Source organism: Scophthalmus maximus, chromosome 7, assembly GCF_022379125.1.
Source record: "Scophthalmus maximus strain ysfricsl-2021 chromosome 7, ASM2237912v1, whole genome shotgun sequence".
Taxonomy (NCBI): domain Eukaryota; kingdom Metazoa; phylum Chordata; class Actinopteri; order Pleuronectiformes; family Scophthalmidae; genus Scophthalmus; species Scophthalmus maximus.
This window is the reverse complement of record NC_061521.1, coordinates 2221061-2241647: the sequence shown is the minus strand read 5'-3', so window position 1 is coordinate 2241647 and position 20587 is coordinate 2221061. Positions and strand designations below refer to the sequence as shown.

The window sequence follows — 20587 nt, the reverse complement described above, 5'->3', positions numbered from 1 at the left end:
AAGCCATCATTGTCTATATATTGTATATGTACACTCAATTGCCAGTTTAATAGGCACCTATCTCAAACAAATGCAGTCTAATACAACAGTCCTGTAAATCATAAATCAGTTTGAGTTATAATGTCCAGTTGTTTGGCAGGCTAAATGACAAACACATCTGTATAATGCATCTAATATAGTTTCACCGCATCACTTACCAACTCCAGAAATTATAATGTTGAATCAGCATTTCTCTGCTGTAAATCTTAACCATCATGAAGGTATCATGAATTGCTGTATTGCATTACGTGTTTCTTCTAAACTGGCAACTGAGTGTGTCACTGTCTTGAGATGCCACACTTATTAATGATAGTCTTAGGACAGTTAATGTCCAGTAGAGGTCACGCTTCCTCTGGGCATGGCTAACAATGTACAGGATCTCTTCCTCTGCGATAATGACTCAAAGTCTCTTGTTTTATCCCTCTGTCGTACACAATCACCAGGGTCCTTGATAAGAAGTGGGAAAAAGAGACGCATTGCCTGCGTAATTCATTTTAATCCCTCACTGACTTAGCTGCTGGTCAGATATGGGGAGGCGAGGAGAACACGTCCCATTCAGTATTAGAACGGTTGGAATTCCCCCTCTCAACTCAAATATTTATACTGTGCTCAGATTGTTTCTTCATAGTCACATAAGTTTTATTCAAGTGAAATCCAAAAGACACCCTCATTCTCTTTTTGTAAAGGCCTCTAGTCTTAAAATTTCAAGTGCTTTCAAATGTTTTGACAACAGATTCCATGATTATTATTTTTAATGCATGCCTATTTGCCCTTCAGATCACTGTTTCTCTCCATCAATATTTGTCATACTTTGCATAGAGTATTAGCTTCTTTTGGGCTGTCTCATACCAAGTGTACATTTTCTTTTTGATTTTCAGTGACATTCTTCATGGTAATAAAGTTGAATTCATCCTACTGAAGTTCAATTTTCTGAGTTTATACCTGTTTGTACTTGTCACCAACGTAAACAAAATACTACTTGTTATGTTGGCTGTTGTTGGGTCCATGGGTTATGCTGTACGCTAGATTGTGACGCTACCATCTGCTGCCTCAGCAGAAATCCAGATTCATTTGATCAGGTTACATTTTTCCAGTAGAGACTGCTGCATGTGAAAATCCAAGGAGCTTCAGAAATACTGAAACCAGCCCTTTACCATGGTCAAAGTCACTGAGATCACATTTTTATCCCCATTCTGATGCCTTACTTTGCTATATATGATTGTATAATTGTATTAATACGTAGGTGTTGGCTTTCTTATTAGTTAACCGCTTGGTGAGTTTACATCTCTTCCAACAGATTTACCCTGAACATGTGGTTCGCTCTCGAAATTAACTGCGGCTGAAGTGCTGACCGTGAAGACGAGACACAGTTTGTGTTGAGATACCCGTGAACCAGAAGTCTTCCCGCATCCTCACAGTTTATCTCTGTTCCCTTTTGGAATGTCCAGAGGTTTTGATCCTCCCTCTCCTGAAACTGTGCGTAACCTGCAGCTGATAACAAAGTTTCAAGCTCGGTTACTTGTCTCACAACAGTTTCTGCTATTTTCTGACTGATGGATGAGGCAGCTGAAGTGGAGCGAAATCAAAAAGCCACAGCTATAGTTCAGTCAGCCAGCAGAGGCGTCTGGAATAACCTTTTGAGACTCTGCTATCTTTATTGTTATTTACATACAAAAGAATGATGATATCTGCACAGTTAATGAGTCATCGCTAATTAAGGGACGATTATTTTTGCTTTTGAGTTTTAATCCTATTGATTATTCATGTTTGAATCCACTTTAGTTTATTCAAACTTTAAAAGGAATGGAAAAGCACAAATCAAATCAAAGAGAGAGCAATTTCCTCTGAGACAAATTGATAATTGCCATATTGACTCCTGGACTCTCGACGGGCCAGTGTGTTTGCCCAGGTGGCCCCGTTGGATCAGCCGGGCCCTCAGCTCGTTGCCACAGCATGCGACGTGTTGCTCGTCAGCGTGGAGATGACGTGGGTCTCCGCGAGCCCATAAAGGATGGACTGTCCTCCCACTGTCACACCGACGGAGAGACCAGTCGGACACCCGAGCGCAGACCAGAGGGGAGTGCGACCGAGGCAGGATCCGGATACCTGAGCCGTGACATCATTCACCCACCGGACGCCCTCGACGTGGAGGCCGGGGCGGACGACAGCCGTTCACTGCCCGTCGGAGCGGAGCCACTCCTGGGGGGGGACACGCAGATGTGAGCGACGCGCGCGGACACGACTCAGGTGCGAGAGAGACCAAACTGGCGGCGCACTTAGGATGCAGAAGTCACCTGTGGAAGATGCAAACTTCCTCTCCAAGTTCTTCTTCTGGTAAGACCCCCGTTGTCTCCGGCGCAGCGCGGCGCAGCGTGCGGATCCCGCGAAAGTCGCCGAGCCCAAGCGCGGGCCACGGCGCGCGCGCACGCGATCGAATGTCGCCAATATGGAATATTGACAATAGTAATTGAGTCGACAATATAACATTAATTGATCGTGTGTTCCGATGAGCGCACGCTGCCAGGGCACCATGGCCCTTCATCGAGAGCTGCAACAGTTAATCGATTAGTAATCGATTACCAAATGAATCGCCAACTATTTTGATTTTTGTTCTATGGAAAAGAAAGTCAACCATCTATGATTTCAGCTTCTTAATTGTGATTTTTTTTTCCTTCTACTTTCTTTGCAACCCCGGGGCGGTAAACAAAATATCGTTGGCGTGTGTGGACAAAACAAAACCACATCTTGGTGTTTTGGAAACACGACCGACATTTTTCCCGCATTTTATGGACCTGACAACCCGTCGATGAATCGAGAAAAGAATCCACAGATTTACTGATGATGATAAATAGTTATTAGTTGCAGCCCTACATCATCCCGTTTTTGCCCCTGGATTAAAATGAGTATTCCACTTCAAGAATTAGTGTGACTGAGGGGATGTTTTTATGAAATCCTAAGTACACCGGTGCATCATTTCGTCTCTTATTACAGCTGTACAATGTGCACCTGACACTTTAAAACTGCATAAACTGTGGGTCGTGCTCCAGTATGGGCTGGTTCTGGAATAAGACAGGGTGGAGTATAGACCGTCTCGGGTGTTTTGCTAAGTCCTGTGGCGAGAGTCATTCACACTATGTACAGTACTGATATTATTATCCTTAGCTGTAATGTTATAGTTGGGATTTAAGGTGCCGCTATTTTTCAAGAATATTCACTGTGGTGAACTCTGTGATCAAGTGCTTTACCTGTATCATTTGTTGCCTTGAATATAATCCTCCCCTTTAAGTTTTAAAGAGTTGCGTTGAAACAATGTGCCCTCTCTCCTCACATACAGAAAGAGAAGATGATGTAAACGGCTGTGGGTCACCTGGCTTTTTAAAAAATGATTTGGAGGGAGAGAAGAGCAAACATCTGAGTGTATCTCCCTTCTCTGTCATTAGTCTGACTGTGGAACCTCAGGGATTACTGACATTACACCTTACGCCAGTTTACATTGAGGGTTCCAGACACTCTAATCCTGAGTTTCATGCCAAGGCCTTGACCTGTGGCCACACAGACACACAAATGCATTTCATATTGTATGAACTCTCAGATATTGGGTTAGGGTTACGCATTTTCAGTTTAATTGTAGATATGCACACTTGTCCATCACCAGTGGCTAGTAAACTGATGCTTTCCCCTCTTTGAAAAAACGTTCTACTTCTAAAGATGTTCTCGGCAATTTTTGTATATGTTGGTCTATATCTGTAAGCATATACTCAAGTGCACATGCATTATTCTTACCTCTGTTTAAACAGCTGATTGCCAACATTCTGTCTCAATGTTCAGGTGGATGACACCGCTGCTGAGGAAGGGCTTCAGAAAGAAGTTGCAGCTGACAGATGTGTACAAGGCTCCGTCGTTTGATCTGGCAGACAACCTCTCCGAGAGACTCGAAAGGTTTGTGCGGTTTACAGTGAGCTAGTGTGTGTGACTTGTTATTTTTTAAGTGTTTGAATACCAGCATTGGATGCCATACCCCAGGTTCACAAGGAGTTGTGGATTATGTGATATCAGATCAGAAGTCTTTTCCCGTACTGCCATCTGATTAATTGATTGTGACAGTAATTATTTTGATGTGGTTCTTCAGCATTTTATATCAAGCTCAGTTTTCTCTTTTAACGCGCTAACCCAGTTAAGAAAATATGACTTAATTAGCCATAGGAAGATACATAATTCTAAATTAAATCAAAAACGTTGACTGTGTTTTCATTCAGGCTCATTAAGGAAATATTGTGTCTGACTGGGTTAAGTTATTCAATTTGAATGTAAAAAGTGTGAGTAACTTAACTGTCTTGTGTAAGTTTAGAGAAAACTGGAACCCACGTTGGATCAAGTTTCTTTTTCCACTGATCCAAAAATATTCCTCTGGCTTTTTGGGAAAACAACTATGCATACCCTCACCAAGGGCATGCATATGATATCAGTCCTTCGGAGTTAAACAACAAAGTCGTCTTTGTAGAGCTTCTGTTTTTCACCATTATTTAATAACTGCACACAAAACATAGGGCAAATAGACTTTACACAATTTGGCATCAATTTGGCTATTCCTATTGCTACAGTACCACTCATTCTGGCTGCACAGATGAATTACTCGGGGGTGGAAAAAGCACAAAAGATGTTCTGGAAATGTAGTATATAACTGTTTACTGTGTAAACAACAACCCCCTTTAAAATGATTGCTGTAGGTTGCATGTGCACACTGTTACACATGTCCGGTACACACACTGTATCAGACATGCACACGACCAGCTTATTGGAATGTGAAATATTTTCACTTAAAAAAGAGAAACCGTAACCTACAAGTCTGCAGCCTGATTGTTTTTCGTACGTGCCGTTTACATGTGTTTACAGTCGCAGACCATTGGCCATCCTTCTCCCACAGTCAAGATAAAATATGGGCTGGCATTTAAACAGGGCTAAACATAAACCAAACCTCTGTGTGCCAAACAAACAACCAGACACGATGATGAAAATGGTTAACTCTTCTTTTCTCTGTTTTCGATCTGTCCATCTCACATTTTTTTCTTTTCTGTCTCACCGAATCCATTTTTCTTATTTTCTCATGTATTCCTTCTTTGTCTTTGTCTGTGTGGCTCTTTCTTTATCTTCACCTTTCAATTAAGTATTAATTTAGTCCCGTTCAAATTTAATACACTAGCATTACAAGAATTTAAAAAAACATGGTGAATCTTCCTCTTTCTGACTTTTATTTTTGCTGTCTGCTCTAATACCCCATACTAAATCTTTTTCTAGATGCCGTATTTATTGTCTAATTGAATTTTCCCACCTCAATAACCTCTTGTTTGTATCCTGAATTTATCCCCCTTTTATTTTCTTTCAGTCAATTGTTTTCCCAAGATTAAATACCTATCTTTTATTATTATTAGAATTATTATTATTAGAATTTTTTTTCCCCCCAATGCCCAACATGCAGAGCTGTGTTCTGCATTGGCCTTCCTTCTTGGTCACCCAGGGGCCTGCGTCACGCTGAACTGTGCCAACAAGCCAGCTAATGTACACGGGTGTTAAAAAGTCGACCTTTAACAAAGGGCCCAGAGCCCACTGGGTGATGAACGAGCAGTGGTGGGCGATTTTTTTTTTGCCTTCATTATCCTGATCAGGCAAACACTGAGGGCTTCTGGGAATGTGAACTTTACCTTCCATTTAAACACGTTATTTATCGCCAGTCCCAATCTGCCGTGGTAAGGTATTCATTTTGCAGCAACAGCAAAGTGGTAAGCATGTATACAGAAAAATATTATAAAAAAATATTTTAAATGTTTTTTTTTTAATTGAATTCATTCATTAAGTCATTTTCTCATTCCCAGTGTCACTTCACTTCAACACTTATTAGTTACATAATTATGTGTTGAGTGAAATTCAATAGAAATGATTTAGTCAATGTATTTACAAGTAAGAATAGGGGAGAAAAGCAAGAAAAATGATTAACACTATTAGATACGTGTCTTTAATATAAAGTTGAAGTTACACACAAACAGGTAAGACGAGTCATAGTAGTTTTAATGTCATTCGAAATGACCATGAGGCATAAATATTAGTGAAATGGACATGGAAGTCAGTATAATATTGTGGCTGAGCTTATAGTCTTTAAGCAACGGCCATGTTATGGAGTCTGATATTGTGTGTGTGTACCTCTCTCTTTTTTTTAAGGGGTAGCATTTGGTTTTATAGAAGGTAACATTTGGTCATGGGTTGACTTGGCAGCTGGTCATTACTTGAGGAAAAGTAAATACTGAACTTAAGTTTCGAGGCAGAAACTGAAAAGGTAAGTATTAATATTTATACTGATCTAAGAATCTGAATATATCTTTATCCTAATCTGTAGGGCACGGTAAAGTTTCTTGTTTGCTTCAGCATATCAATTCATCTGATGGGGAAAAATTTAATTTTTTCGTCCTCATTGGTCTCCCCTCCCACTCTCTCCTTCTTTGTTCATCCTTTCTGTTCCTCACTTCCTCACTCAGCATTGACCTGGTCAACCAGATCACCCTGGTTATAAATGAGCCTCAGAGAACAACTCAGCTACTCGCTGTAGCCATCTGCCAAGGCAGTGGTGGGAAGTTAATCCAACACTACTGTAACAAGCTTGCAACAAACTTTAGGCAATCATAGGCCATATCATATGTATATATATATATATATATATATATATATATATATATATATATATATATATATATATATATATATATATTATTATTAGTCAATAAAAACTTGAGAACATTGAACATTGCAAAGTTGAGGGCCAAAGGAAAAATGCAAATACTGAATACTAACAAATCTTCAAATTTAGCAGATAATTGTTTTTCTTTGTATGTTTGTATGCATTTGTTTTCAGCTGGCACCCAAGGAATTTCTTTACAAAGGGAAAATAGATAAATGTGCCACATCTCCTCACCCTGTGACTGAATCAACAGCTACAGTCGAAGAAAGGACTCTTAAACACTGGGCAACTGGTCTGTTGCCAAAATAGTGGTAGTGGACAAATAGAATAGCCACGGCCAAACTGTGCTGGCATTTGGCTGGTGGATGTGTTATTCTCCACCCTGCCCGCACTGCTGTGTTTAACTGTGTTGTAACTCTGTCCTCCCTGCAGAGAATGGGACAGGGAGGTGGTGTCAGCCAAGAACAAGCCCAGGCTGATTCGAGCGCTGGCCCGCTGCTTCTTTGGCCCTTTCGCTTTCTTCGGTGTCCTCCTCTATCTCGGGGTGAGTCTGTCGGAGGAAGCTGAACTGGCATTACAACGTGACTCAGGAATTGTGGCGTTAATTCTACTAGAATCGATCATATCAATTGGGGTGTTGCAGATATGAACTGAGAAATTGATTTAGCAAAAAAAATGTGCTTAAAGTTTTATTTTGATATCAACAATGTAGAAAATGATAAATGTAGCATTGGTGACATTTTTCCTAGGAATAAAGAAAATACAAATTTGGGAAAGTGAGATGTAGGCTAGGTGCCCCAAATTATACTAACATTTATAACCTCCATAGAGGGATAAAAAAAAAAACCCACCAACGCCCATCAGCAGCTAAACTCACATTAGAAACATGAAATTAGCAACTGAGAGTTAAAAATAAAAACATACATTGTAAGTATACTTTTTATAGTGGCGCTGCATCCTTAGTATTCAGTTTGCCTAAGCTGACGGGTTGGAAATTCTCGGATTCAAATCCCAAATAATTAAACACCTCTAATGTGATTTGGAGTGTTGTCCACTTCAGTGCATTAAAAATCAGGGATTCGCAAATCATTGTCAGTCTGATACAGTTTGTTCAATGACAAATGCATCCAACCATCAATCTATGTAGTTTCCATACTGACTGACTGCTCAGCATTACAGAAGACTTGTCTTTATCCTTCCATACATTACGCTGATCAATGTATCTAGTCTTTTAACATTCCCTCGGTTACCATCTGCCCTTGTCAGTGGTGACTGTTGTTTCACTGCCAGCTCCACCTCTAGGTGTGTGTGTGTGTGTGCGTGCGCCCGCGCGTGCTACCTGTTGACTGTGTTGTACCAGTGGAGAGGACCTGTAGATCATCAGCGCTATGACGTACAAACATCCACAAGCATGTCACACCAGAGTGTCACAAGAAATCTCCCTGTCCTGGACGACAGCGGCTTTTAGTACAGTTGCAGGTGGTGGTCATGACAACAAGAATGCCTGTTAGACGTTAAAGAGGCTGTGCGGGAAAACGAAAAAGCTTTGGGAGAAGGTCATAGTTGAAGCCAAAGGAGTATTTGGTTGTTGGAATTTGGTAGCAGAATCTTAGTAACAATATGGTAAATTATAACATTGTTTTGTTGATGTTGTTTAGCTGTAAAGTTCAGTTTCAGTTGTGGATTCATTCATTTTCTATTTTTCGACATTTGTATTTTTGTCAGAACAGCTGCAGTGAATGATGACTGTTAAGTGTGTCAATGTAACGTAATACAGATGAGATCAAAATGTTGATTAAAATATCCTAAATAATAATATCAAATAGGATTAATCACCTTGGTAGAGGTATTCACTTGTGATTTCCATAGTATTGATAGATAGAAATTACATTTTTAACAAATGGTTGTTAAGGAAAACATGAATGCATTATGTATCCATTGCCAGTGACTTAATAGGAGTCAAATAAACCAGGTAAAAAAATTAAGTAATTAATATAAAAGTAGATGCAATCAGTTCATCTATTTCCTCTCCCATTGCCCCGTCTCCTGCTGTAGGAGGCTTCCAAGACGGTGCAGCCTCAGCTGCTGGGTCGTATCATTGCTTCCTTTGACCCGTTCCATGCCCCCGAGCGGAGCCAGGGGTACTTCCTGGCCCTGGGCCTGTGTCTCCTCTTCACTGCCCGCTTCCTCCTGCTGCAGCCTGCCATCTTTGGCCTGCATCACCTGGGTATGCAGATCCGCATCGCCCTCTTCAGCCTTCTATACAAGAAGGTACGGAGAGGACAACTTGTTTGAACACTTGTGTGCGATTTAGACTCAATTATATCTTTTTGTATTCATTAATAAATCATACGAATAAATGCCATTGCATTTATGCGTTGCCGACTGGACGTTACAAGTTATCAAAACTCTTGAGATAAGTTATTAAGTTACCATGCAAAACAATTTTTTTTTTCCTTTGAAATGTTGTGCAAGTGTTAATTCTCCCAAATCTTGTAACAAGTGATACTGAGGCATTGATATAACACTGAGGACTTTTCCCCTGATAACACTATCAATCTTATCTCTGCCAAAAGCTGCTGCTGTAACATCTAGTTGTCCGTACAATACAATCCAGCTGATTAGAGAGTAAGACAGATATTGTTTTTGTTTATTGCTGCTGTGTTTAAGACCCAGGGTTTTCAGAGCTGCCTCACCAGCAACGTGCCTCTGCCTTGTTTCGCATGCGTGGCTGAACATTCGCAGAAAGCTTCAGCAGTGGCAATCCTCAGGCTGCTGTGAGGGGCGTGTCAGTACGGTGTCAAAAGTTTTGTCACGTGTGGCTGGCTTCCTCTGAGCCAATTCACTTTCTCCCTTTGTGCTTCAACTGACCCCTGACTTTTAACCTTTTCAGACCCTAAAGTTATCCAGCCGTGTCTTGGACAAGATCAGTACAGGTCAGCTGGTCAGTCTGATGTCCGCCCACCTCAACAAGCTGGATGAGGTGAGACGCCACAAACATTTTATTAACTTGGAGAAGGTTTTTTTTCCATTACACAATCTCGTAATCCATCGCTCAGAGTAATGTAAGGTTCCAGTAATACACCAAACGACTGACAGCTACAAGGGATGCCGATTTCATTATTCACTGCATTTACTTGTACATTAGTGTCCTGATTTGATCATATTTGAAATATGGTGTTTAAATGAAATACAGGAAAAACGGGTTATTAATATTCCTGTTCACATGATCATAAGAGTATCCAGGTTTGTGATGGTCTCTGTGCAGATGTATTAGTTCCTTAAAGGGGGCCTGTTAGGCTTTTCCTTATTTTCTATCGTTTAATGTTTAATGTTTAATGTCCTTATTATTAACGGCCAAAGTTTCAAAAAGTGAGGTAAAGGTATGGAAAAATGAGTCCCTGTGAGACAAGCACTCAGCTGTCAGAGCCTAGCGTTGCCTGGTTTGCCAGTATGCCACTGACACTATGGTAAATGTGTTGGTGTTATTGTATAAATGAAGATGGGTACATCCTGTTTCTCTGCGATATCAATGAGGGACAATCTGTTTCAAGGGCTTTAGTTGAGGCGCATTGGTTTAGAAGAAGTGTTTTGTTTATATAAGTTACATTAACCCAGTTTAAGTGATTCAGTGTGACAACTCAACAGCTCGTTGTTGTTTCTCTTGAAGTTACTTTTCCACGGTGTTTAAAACAGTGACTCCAGCCCGCAGGCCCCTTTACTCATTTCAATTTGTGCGGAAAGTCTGTTTGTAACAGCCAATACAGAAGAGAGCGGAGAAAGGTTTGCGGAATGAGCTATAAGGACCAAACATGGGTCATAGTGCGCGTGTGTACAGTGTGTACATGCAGCCGTTGTACGTTTCTTTGTAAGTTAACTTATGATGTCAGGAAGGGGCTCACTGGCCACTCCAAACCAAGTTAGCGTGGTAGAACTGTAGTTCAATGCAAAGTTCACATAACGATTGTATTTGAGACTTTAAAATCACTTATGTTCCGTTCCTTAAGTTTTAGTTACTACTTACTTAGTTTAACTTTTTTTTTTTTCGGCACCTCCTCACCAGCGAGGTGGTGCTCACAAGTGGGTTTTTAAGGGCTGATATTGTCTGTTTCTGTCAGAGACGCAACTGAGCCACTGCGTTAAAGGCAGTTTTGTGATAAATAAGGACTTTTTAAAACTGTGATATATCAAGTGACTCGAGTGGAGTCCCTGTATAACAATATAGAGCTGGAAATGAGCATAATCTCTGAATGGGTTTAAGAAATATCTCGAATGTGACTCGCATCTTATTGTTTGGTTGCAGAAATCAAGTTACTTTAGGTCAAAGGAGCCATACAGTAGTTTTCCACTCCACAAAAATACCCGGGAGAAGTTTTTGTCACCGTGAGCATGATGAGGGAAAAAACAGTCGCCGTTCCCACCGTCACTGACTTCAGTGGATCCATTTTATTACCAAACACTCTGCTTTGTGTTCTATATACTGAGGGACAATTGGAGGACAAATGATTTGGATCAATACAGACACATTCAAACACAATGAGGTGTGTGTACAAAGCGTTGAAACACAGATTCCTTATTATGCAAGACAACATAGCTTGTGTGTGTGTGTGTGTGTGTGTGTGTGTGTGTGTGTGTGTGTGTGTGTGTGTGTGTGTGTGTGTGTGTGTGTGTGTGTGTGTGTGTGTGTGTGTGTGTGTGTGTGTGTGTGTGTGTGTGTGTGTGTGTGTGTGTGTGTGTGTGTGTGTGTGTGTGTGTGTGTGTGTGGGCTGAGTCTCACTGAGGTGCTGAATGTGGAAACACTCTGCCACCTGCTTTGAGACAATTATCATCTGGCTTGGATGTGGTCTGGCCGTTGCACCACTCTGTCCTGGTTACGATGTTACCTAGTGTGGTTTTGTGTGTTTGATAAAAGGCAGCATGTTGATATTTAGCAGAATTTGAGTTGATTCCCGTTTAAAGTGAGTGGACGAAATGGTGAGAACTCATTGAGGCGAGAACTGAGTGTCTCGCCTACAATGCAGCTGATATTCATCAGCGCAGTGCTAACTGGATGAAAGTGAAATCCTGAAAAGAAAAGTGAGCCTCTTTTTTGATACATGTCTTTCTTCCTTCCCACTGCTTGTGCACTTTCATGTTTTCATTCTGTCTAGCGTTTTGTATTCTGTCATCACACATACATTCTTTTGCAGTACAAACATTTCATGCACCGCAATTTATAAAGGATTATCGATTAAAAACACAACAAAATAAAACCTTAAAGAAATGAAAATCATCAGAGGGGCGTGTCATAACCTGAGTGCACTGTATATACACCAATCAGGCAGCGCAAACTCTTTTATATTGTAATAATGCCATTCCATAATGCCAATATTTTTACCATATGATGACGGAGTATTAAATAGTCTTAATAAGCTGTAGATTGCTCTTCCAATGGTATTTTTTTTATTTTAGATCTCTAATTTTCTGCTCTCCACTTTGCTGCTGTCAACACCCAAATTTCCCTGTTGTGGGACGAATAAAGGAATATCTAATCTTATCTTATTGGTTGCAAAGGTTAATTCATTACTACACTGTGTTATAAATGACTAAATTTTTGACTTGATAGCAATGAAGTGTGATGATCATAAATAATTTTTCGATCTATTTAAGCTTTGTCGTACCTTTAGTCCAATAGAATTAAGAGAGACCTCGGAAAATGCATTTTGTATGATGCATGACGTCATTTTTGACCTCATTGTGACATTGTCATGACATCACTAATCATATGACATCATATGACGGGGAAAGTTTTTCTGATCTTCTCTTTTCCTGTCATTTGTAGATTTACACTGGAAAATGTGTTTGGCTGACCATATTTTTGTTGACCTTTAAACAATCAGCTCCAAAAGTTATAAATCTGGAGATATTCACCAAGTAATATTCCCACCAAGTTTAGGGAAAATCTGTCCATGCATTGTTGAGGTATTTTACACACACACACACACACACACACACACACACACACACACACACACAGGGGCAAAAACCAGACCCTGCTTCCACTTCTGTATTGTCTGTATGTAAATTCAGCACCGTATTTTCCGTATTTTTTTTGTTGGAAAGCATAGCAGTATCACTCTTGTATTATAAAAAAAAACACATCCCTGTGTGTATTCCAGAGCCTGGGTCTGGCCCACTTTGTGTGGATCACCCCGCTGCAGTGTATCCTGTGTGTGGGTCTGATATGGGAGCTGATCGAGGTGAATGGCTTCTGCGCCCTGGCAGCTCTGACCCTGCTGGGCATCATCCAGGCATGGCTCTCGCAGAAGATGGGACCTCACCGGTGGGGAAGCACTTTCAAACACTCATATTCATGTTTGATTGTCCCGTATATATTCTTACAGTACATATGTGTGTACAATTCATGCACAAACACACTTTATGCTGTACAGGTGTAGGCATTAATACGTATGTGAAGATGTTTGTATGCATTTGTTGTGATATGTAATAGACGTATGCGTGAATTCATGGTTGTACACAAAGTGGATGTGTCTGTTTTTGGTGGTTGTGTGCCCACTTGTGCATCTGTGTATGTTTATAGAAATGTTCACTCATGAATATAAGAGGCTGCTGTGAGCTGGTAATTTCAAAATCTGCCTCCTGTGAACAGGGCGAAGCGAGCAGGGATGATCAGCCGCCGCCTGGCTCTCACCTCTGAGATTGTGGAGAACATCCACTCAGTGAAGGCGTACGGCTGGGAGGAGGTGATGGAGACCATCATCAAGAACATCCGGCAGTAAGACTCCACCACCATCACAATTACACACGACAGGAAAAAAACAAACATTTCCCTGTTGCTGTTTATTGTCTATTCTGTTCATGCCAAAGTTTAACCTAAGTCGGCAACAGCCGTAGCTGAATGTGTTACTAAAACAAACTTTCATGTTTGCTTCATGCTGACTGTAACAATGTAATTGCTCATTATTAAAATTATTAAAGATGCAGATAACAGTATTTTAATATCCTAAAGTCAGGTATGCAAAGGTGTAGGGTTACTTATGGAGCTTTGTGTATTTAAATCAGTCTTATAACTTTGCCCCGATCATATTCCCAAAATCTTTTTTTCTGCTCAATACACAGTATATCTTGAATTGTAAATATACTGTAATAAACTGAACTTGAAAAAGAAAGGAGCACCACAGAGTCAGCCGACATCACACTTAAAAGGCTTTGACCGTTCAGTAGAAGTGGAGTCAACCTGGTGCCAAAATCCAGAGAGAGATGTTAAAACATGTGGTTACTCCGCAGAACGTCACTGATGCCTGTCAGAGCCAGAAGCAGGATCACTGTAATTGGCAAGTACAATAAATGTACGGGAAAGAGTTTTGATGTCATGGTGCAGAAATATTTGATGAGTATCAGAGCTAACACGGAGACACCAAGACTTCACATTTACCTGATAAAAGCAGCATGAAACTCTCATGCACTGTTAACCAACATGCCTTTTCCCGATGTTGATCATTCTTTAAAAACATTAACATCACCTGGGATGCTTCATTATATCACCAGTGAACTTAAATATAAACTGAAACTACTGAAGGCTTCACTGCACTTGTATTATTTATTTACTTATGCAGTTTAAAAAAGTATTTATGCCTCTCCTTTTTTTCCCTTCCATTTTCCTCTTCCTCCTCAGGGATGAAATGACTCTGACGAGGAAGATTGGTTCACTGCGTTACTTCTACAGCGCCTCATACTTCTTCTCCGCCATCTTGGTTATCGTGTCAGCCATTGTGCCTCACGCACTCAGTAAAGGCATCATCCTGCGTCGCATCTTCACCACAGCGTCCTACTGCATGGTTCTGAGAATGACGCTGACCCGCCAGCTGCCGGGATCCATCCAGATGTGGTACGACACGCTGGCACTGATCAGGAAAATCGAGGTCGGTCTTTTAACAGGTTGCATGTAAGAAATTAGCTCACAGTTTGTTTTGAATGTAATTTTGTCATGCTGATGTTCCTGCCTGTTTTTTTTTCTTTTGGTTTCCAGGAATTCTTAATGAAGGAAGAATACAGAGTGCTGGAGTACAACCTTACCACCAGTGAACTGGAACTGGTCAACGTGTCTGCATCATGGGATGAGGTTTGTCCATGTCTGTATGTCAAAAACAAAAGTTATATTTTGTGAAATTAATCGAATACGTATATAACAAATATTTACTGATGTGGAGTATTGTGGTTTTAATAGAAGGGATACAGATATTAAGTTGTGTCATTAACATCCGGATTAATGATCAATTATTGGTTCATTGTTAAATGCCTGAATACAAAATGCGTAGTCCTCCATGACCTTGAAACAGAAGTAAATTAGTTTTTTGAATGATGCATTCAATAAATACAGGTAAATAAGTTAAGGTATTATTCAATTAAACAAAATAATTACCATTACCAAAAAAATGTAATTGCCCCAGCTATTTCTATTTATCATGAAGCAAAAAGAAAAATCTAAAGAAATAAATGATATTCCTCGACAACATTCAGGCTTTTCTGGATTACTTGACATGTAAGGCACTAAAACAAAGTTCACCTCAGTGTGGATGAGAAATAAATATCTCATGGCTGGCAGCTCATGGCTGCTGTTGTGGCTGGATGTATATATTAGTTCCTAGAACTTCGTCGCGTCTAGAAAACCATCACAATATGCTGACATTCAGCTATTGCTTTGTGTGTTTGTAAATCCATAAGGAAGAGCAGAGGAAACAGACAGTCAGATTGATATATTGGCTCATTAGCTTAAATTGCCCCATTCTAGGTAACAAAAGGCTTCATTACATTTACTGTATGTGTGTGTCAACAAGATAACAGGGCAATGGCATGTTTGAAGGAGTTAAATTCCCACAGTCCCACCGTGCATCACAGGTAAAATAGTTAGTGGGAGTGAGTAGTATGATCTTATCTATAGGTAGAGGCTGTAAACTTAGTCTAACCGGTGTAATTCATTGACCACCCAGTACCGTGAGAAAACAAACATTTAACTGTTTGTTTTTTTATCCATCACTGCATAATTAATTACCCCGGTGTCGTCACCAAACGTTGCTGGGAACGCTGGCTCTCCCTTTGACATTCACAGTTGTGTTCATCACCTAATTCCCAGACTCTCCTGTTGCTTTCTCCTCTTCCTGGAATGTGCCATTCGCAGATGAATAGGAGGGGTGTTGCCTTTCTTTACTGCTGACAGCATGTACGTCAGCTCATTAGAATGATAATCGCACCGACAAACCTATACAAAGCGCAGCAAGCTTCAGCATTAGGGAAACGGTGACCCATAGAATGTCACTGAGGTCAATGATTAAGCCGGCGAGTCCAGCAGAGTTCCCTTTTTCGTCCAGTGAGATGTGTCACACGTTATTTCTTTACAGAGGCAGTGACAGATGAGTTGAAATAAAGCCATTGTGAAGGCTTTGGGAGTCGACTTCTGTCTTTGGAGAATCCCTTGTTTCTTACAGCCATTTGTCCTGGTGTTGACGGGGACACTCACTCAGTTATTTATGTGGAATGTCAAATCTGTTCAAATGAAGAGTACATTTTCTGATCATGAAGAGAGCAGTTCAAGTCCACACATTGTCTTTAGCATCATTCTGAATTTGTGTGTTTAAAAAAATAAACATTTTAAAGAAAACATTTTGTTCAGACCATAAAAAATGAAAGGCTCTCCCTTTTTTAACTTTTCTCCAGGGCATCGGTGAACTGTTTGAGAAGATCAAGCAGGAGAGTAAAGCAAATGGACACCTGAACGGTGATGCCGGCCTCTTCTTCACCAACCTCTACGTCACACCTGTCCTCAAAAACATCAGCCTGTACCTGGAGAAGGGCAAGATGCTGGCAGTGGCTGGATCCACTGGCTCAGGAAAGGTAGCTCAAAGGAATCATCTCATCCATAAGAAAATTTTGTTGGAAGAGTGTTTGTAGAGACGACACTAAACTATCAACTGCTACTGAATCAGAGTCAGACGTCTGCTCCTGCATAGCCACAGAAACGCTAAGTCATGACTCCATACAGTTTGCTCCATATGAGAGCAATATCAGAGTAAACATGTTGTAGAATAGACACCACCTTCTTTTTTTCCTTCAGAGTTCCCTGCTCATGATGATCCTTGGAGAGTTGGTGCCGTCAGAGGGTAAAATCAGACACAGTGGTCGCATCTCCTTCTCACCACAGACTTCCTGGATCATGCCAGGAACAATCCGTGACAACATCCTGTTTGGCCTGACCTACGACGAGTACCGCTACACCTCCATCATTAAGGCCTGCCAGCTGGAAGAGGTACATTCATTTCAGCATATGATTTGTTCTTTTTCTCTCCCTTCTCCTTTGCATCCTCTGTTCTAAAGATTAAGTGGAATTTTGTACATGTATAAATTCTATATAGCGCTTTTCTAGTCTTGTCAACCACTCAAGTCCCATTCATTCTACAAAAGTGTTTCTCACGGTAGTAAGAACTTAAATAGCTCAATGGATATTTTGATGTACTGCCATGATCTATTGTATCTGACATGAGTAGAAACCGACCACAGTCACTGTTCTCAATGGAAAGAGAAGTGCAAACAAAGTTAAGTGTCAATGGAAGAGTGTATGAAACATATTACCTTAGTCACAAATAGCTCAGTGTTCCATGGCAGTTGTCTCTAGTAGATTCATCTTTGCCAGCTCAGTTGTCTCTGCAAAGCGTCAAGTCGTTTCAGATTTCCTCAGTCCACATTTACACCCATTATGTCCCTCGCACACAGACAGTGACACACATTTGCTTGCACATTCTGTCTCATATGCCGATGCACATACACACACTGGAGCTCTTATGAGCCTAAGTGTTGAGCGACGAACCCGCTCAGCAGAATAATGTCTCTTCTGTTGCCATGGGAATCCCACATTATTTCACAGGGATGGAATATGAGCTTGTCGGTTCCCAGTGATGGACATGACAACACAGACGAGCTTGTATGGGCAAACCATCAGGTCTGTGCGCTTGTTAGGCCTGTCATTTCAATAATAAATGATTGAATATATTTTACATACACAGAAGAAATGACTGCACACATGAAAGTAAAGATGATGGGGCTAACGGAAGGGATCGTGTTGAAATATCCTACAAGTGATTTATATACTCGCCGAGCACTTAATTAGGAACACCATGTTAACACTATAGGTGCTCTCAAAACATCCTTGGTTGCTTTGCTCTTTGTTGACATGACTGCATCAAGTCAGCTGTTGGTTCATGCTGTTAATCTTCCTAATCGATCACAAACCAAACACTTTCTGTTGATCTAATTACTTCTTAACGACCACAAAGCGCTTTACAGCACAAGTCACTGCTATTTGCTGCTCCTCTTCTGTCACATTCATACACTGCCGCCACAGCCGTCAGATGCAATTAAGGATTTAGTCTGTTCCCCAAGGACACTTGGGCATGCTGACTGGTGGAAGTAGGGATTGAACCACCGTCCCTCTGGTCAGTGGACCACCCTCTCTATCTATCTATCTCTTTATCTATCTCCGCCCATGTCATCTCCTTTTTGACATTGTGTGATATCGTGCTAGTAGTAGTCATTAGAAGATGGTTAATTGTGGCCATAGAGCAACACGCATGGTCTGTTCCAATGCTCACATGGTCTATAGTTGGGTCCATGAATTCATGGTGTTTACTCCAGATTCTGAGCAAACCATCTGCAGCCTCAGCAAAAATCCAGATTCATCAGACCAGTTTTCGTTTTTTAAAGTTCAACTGTTCAACAGTGTTGAGTCTGTCTACTGCAGCCGCAGGTTTCAGTTCTTGGCTGACAGCAGTGGAACCTGACGTGGCCTTCTGCTGTTTGAGCTCATCCACCTCGTTCAGTCTCAGATTCTTGTAGGCTGCAACCAGTCTCCTCTGACCCCCTCTCATCAACAAGGTGTTTCTCTCTACGGAACACAACAAAGAAAACAAGGTCACTGGATTTTTAGTTCAAACTCTGAGTTGAGTGTGAAAATCCGAGGGGATCACCAGTTTCAGAAATGCTCAAACCAGCCCTCTGCCACGGTCAAATGACTGAGATCACATTTTTCCCCATTCTGATGTTTGATGAGAACATTAACACTAACTGAAGCTTGTGACGTGCACCTGCCTGATTTTATGCATGACACTGCTGCCACATGATTGGCTGGTTGGATAATTGCATGAATAAGTAGGTGTTCCTATTAAACTGCTCAGTGAGTTAATGGATACTGTAGATAAATGTAAGAATCAGATATTTATCCCTGTTTCAGAACAAGTCCGTAGCAAGTCAAATATTTAAAAAATGTCAAAATCACATTTAATTAATGTTATATTAAAAACACTTAGTATGTATTATTTATACTGAAATCAGCTCATGGTATCATATTTATTTACTGACACATCCCATTTCTTGTGACCCTGACAGTGCCTATGTGGTTTTGATAAAAACACAACATGTTGTCACAGCAAACAAAGCTGGCAGGCAATATTGACATCTACGTGTAAAAGACAGCCTCCATTTTGTCTTTGAGGAGAGCCGTCACTGTGAAACTGAAATAACCAAGGCGGTATGGAGAGGAGTCCCACTGTCAGTTCGGCTACATCATGTGTGTTTTGTGAGTGTTGAGGTTGAGGCTGACACGCAGGTGAGACGGTTCCTCTGAGGCTTTGTTAAATTGGCCTTTTAAAACAGTGTTGGGGCTAATGCGTTCTTTGTAAGTATGACATTCCAGTTGGTGCAATTTTAAGATTGCTCTTTTTTAAGTCTTTAAATAGCACTAATGTCCCAAAATGTCCAAATCAAAGCAATTTACCCTTATAAGCAATTTTTATTTAAAGGCACAATCTAAATTATTTCTGATCAAAAACATTTAAAATGGTCTCTTGTAATTGAAGACAGAGCTTCTGATTAATGTTTGCATTTATGTTCATGTTTACTAACATGATCCTGTATTAAAATACTAATAAAGTTTTGTAGTTTTAGTCTGTGTTGTGTCAATTTGAGAGTGATAGTTTTTTGTGTTTATGTTTTGGTTACTGATTGTGCCTTTAAATGCCTTTCTACTTATAAAAGTGAGAATTGAATATTCAGGCAAACATAAATGAGGAGATGGTGGGTGGCTCGAGCTCTACAGTAGTTTTTCTGTTACTGAACATGAAAGAAAGTTTTATTATGAACAATAATGATAATTAGTTACCAAGTACTGTTTCCAAATAGTAATTCTCAAAGCTTTGCCTTACTAATCACTTTAAAATAATAAAAAATGAGGAGACTTCACGAAGGGTTTTTCTACTGTAGGAAAAATCCCCAAGGCAACGCTGACAGACTGGAGTGACAACTGAAGCAGATTTCTCCTGACGGAGACGTGGCGTTTAGGGGGCTTGTGACTATAATTCCTCACTATTGTTGCCCCCTAAAGCCCCAGACAGACTGGCTTGGGTGGTCCCCCCACTGTAAACTCATCTGTAGCCTCAAGGCTCCAGCTGCCGGCCCGGCAGGTGCTTTTTGTTCACAGCGAGACACACAACATGTCTTTTTACTATGTCGCTTATATCACAAGCCGTTAAACAACCTGTTAACTTGATCCCCTATGCGGTCCTGTCAGGACAGCGGAAGCTGGCATTAAACAGGTAGGACGCTTTAACGATGATAAACTTGTGCTGTCACTTCATCCTCATTGGTGTCGGCGTCCATTTTCATTATCGCTCGCCACTCAACGCAGCGTATGCATTTGTACTTGTGACATGAATCCCATCTGCCTATCATCCCATCTGTGGTCTGTGCCTTTTGTGTGGTTTGACCATAAATGAG

The 20587-nt window shown here is 40.7% G+C and overlaps 1 protein-coding gene across 2 annotated transcripts in view; it reads left to right on the top strand.

Moving 5' to 3' along the window:
• The first annotated feature begins 2231 nt into the window (after window positions 1-2231).
• Window positions 2232-20587, top strand: part of cftr (CF transmembrane conductance regulator) — a 34969-nt gene continuing 16613 nt past the window's right edge. For both annotated transcript variants that reach the window (XM_035641489.2, XM_035641490.2), the window contains exons 1-11: window positions 2232-2373; window positions 3868-3978; window positions 7199-7310; window positions 8822-9037; window positions 9660-9749; window positions 12925-13088; window positions 13416-13541; window positions 14442-14688; window positions 14796-14888; window positions 16481-16657; window positions 16878-17069. In XM_035641489.2, the coding sequence (XP_035497382.1) occupies window positions 2321-2373; window positions 3868-3978; window positions 7199-7310; window positions 8822-9037; window positions 9660-9749; window positions 12925-13088; window positions 13416-13541; window positions 14442-14688; window positions 14796-14888; window positions 16481-16657; window positions 16878-17069 (1581 nt within the window). In that variant the 5' untranslated portion in view covers window positions 2232-2320. The remainder of the gene's footprint in view (window positions 2374-3867; window positions 3979-7198; window positions 7311-8821; window positions 9038-9659; window positions 9750-12924; window positions 13089-13415; window positions 13542-14441; window positions 14689-14795; window positions 14889-16480; window positions 16658-16877; window positions 17070-20587) is intronic.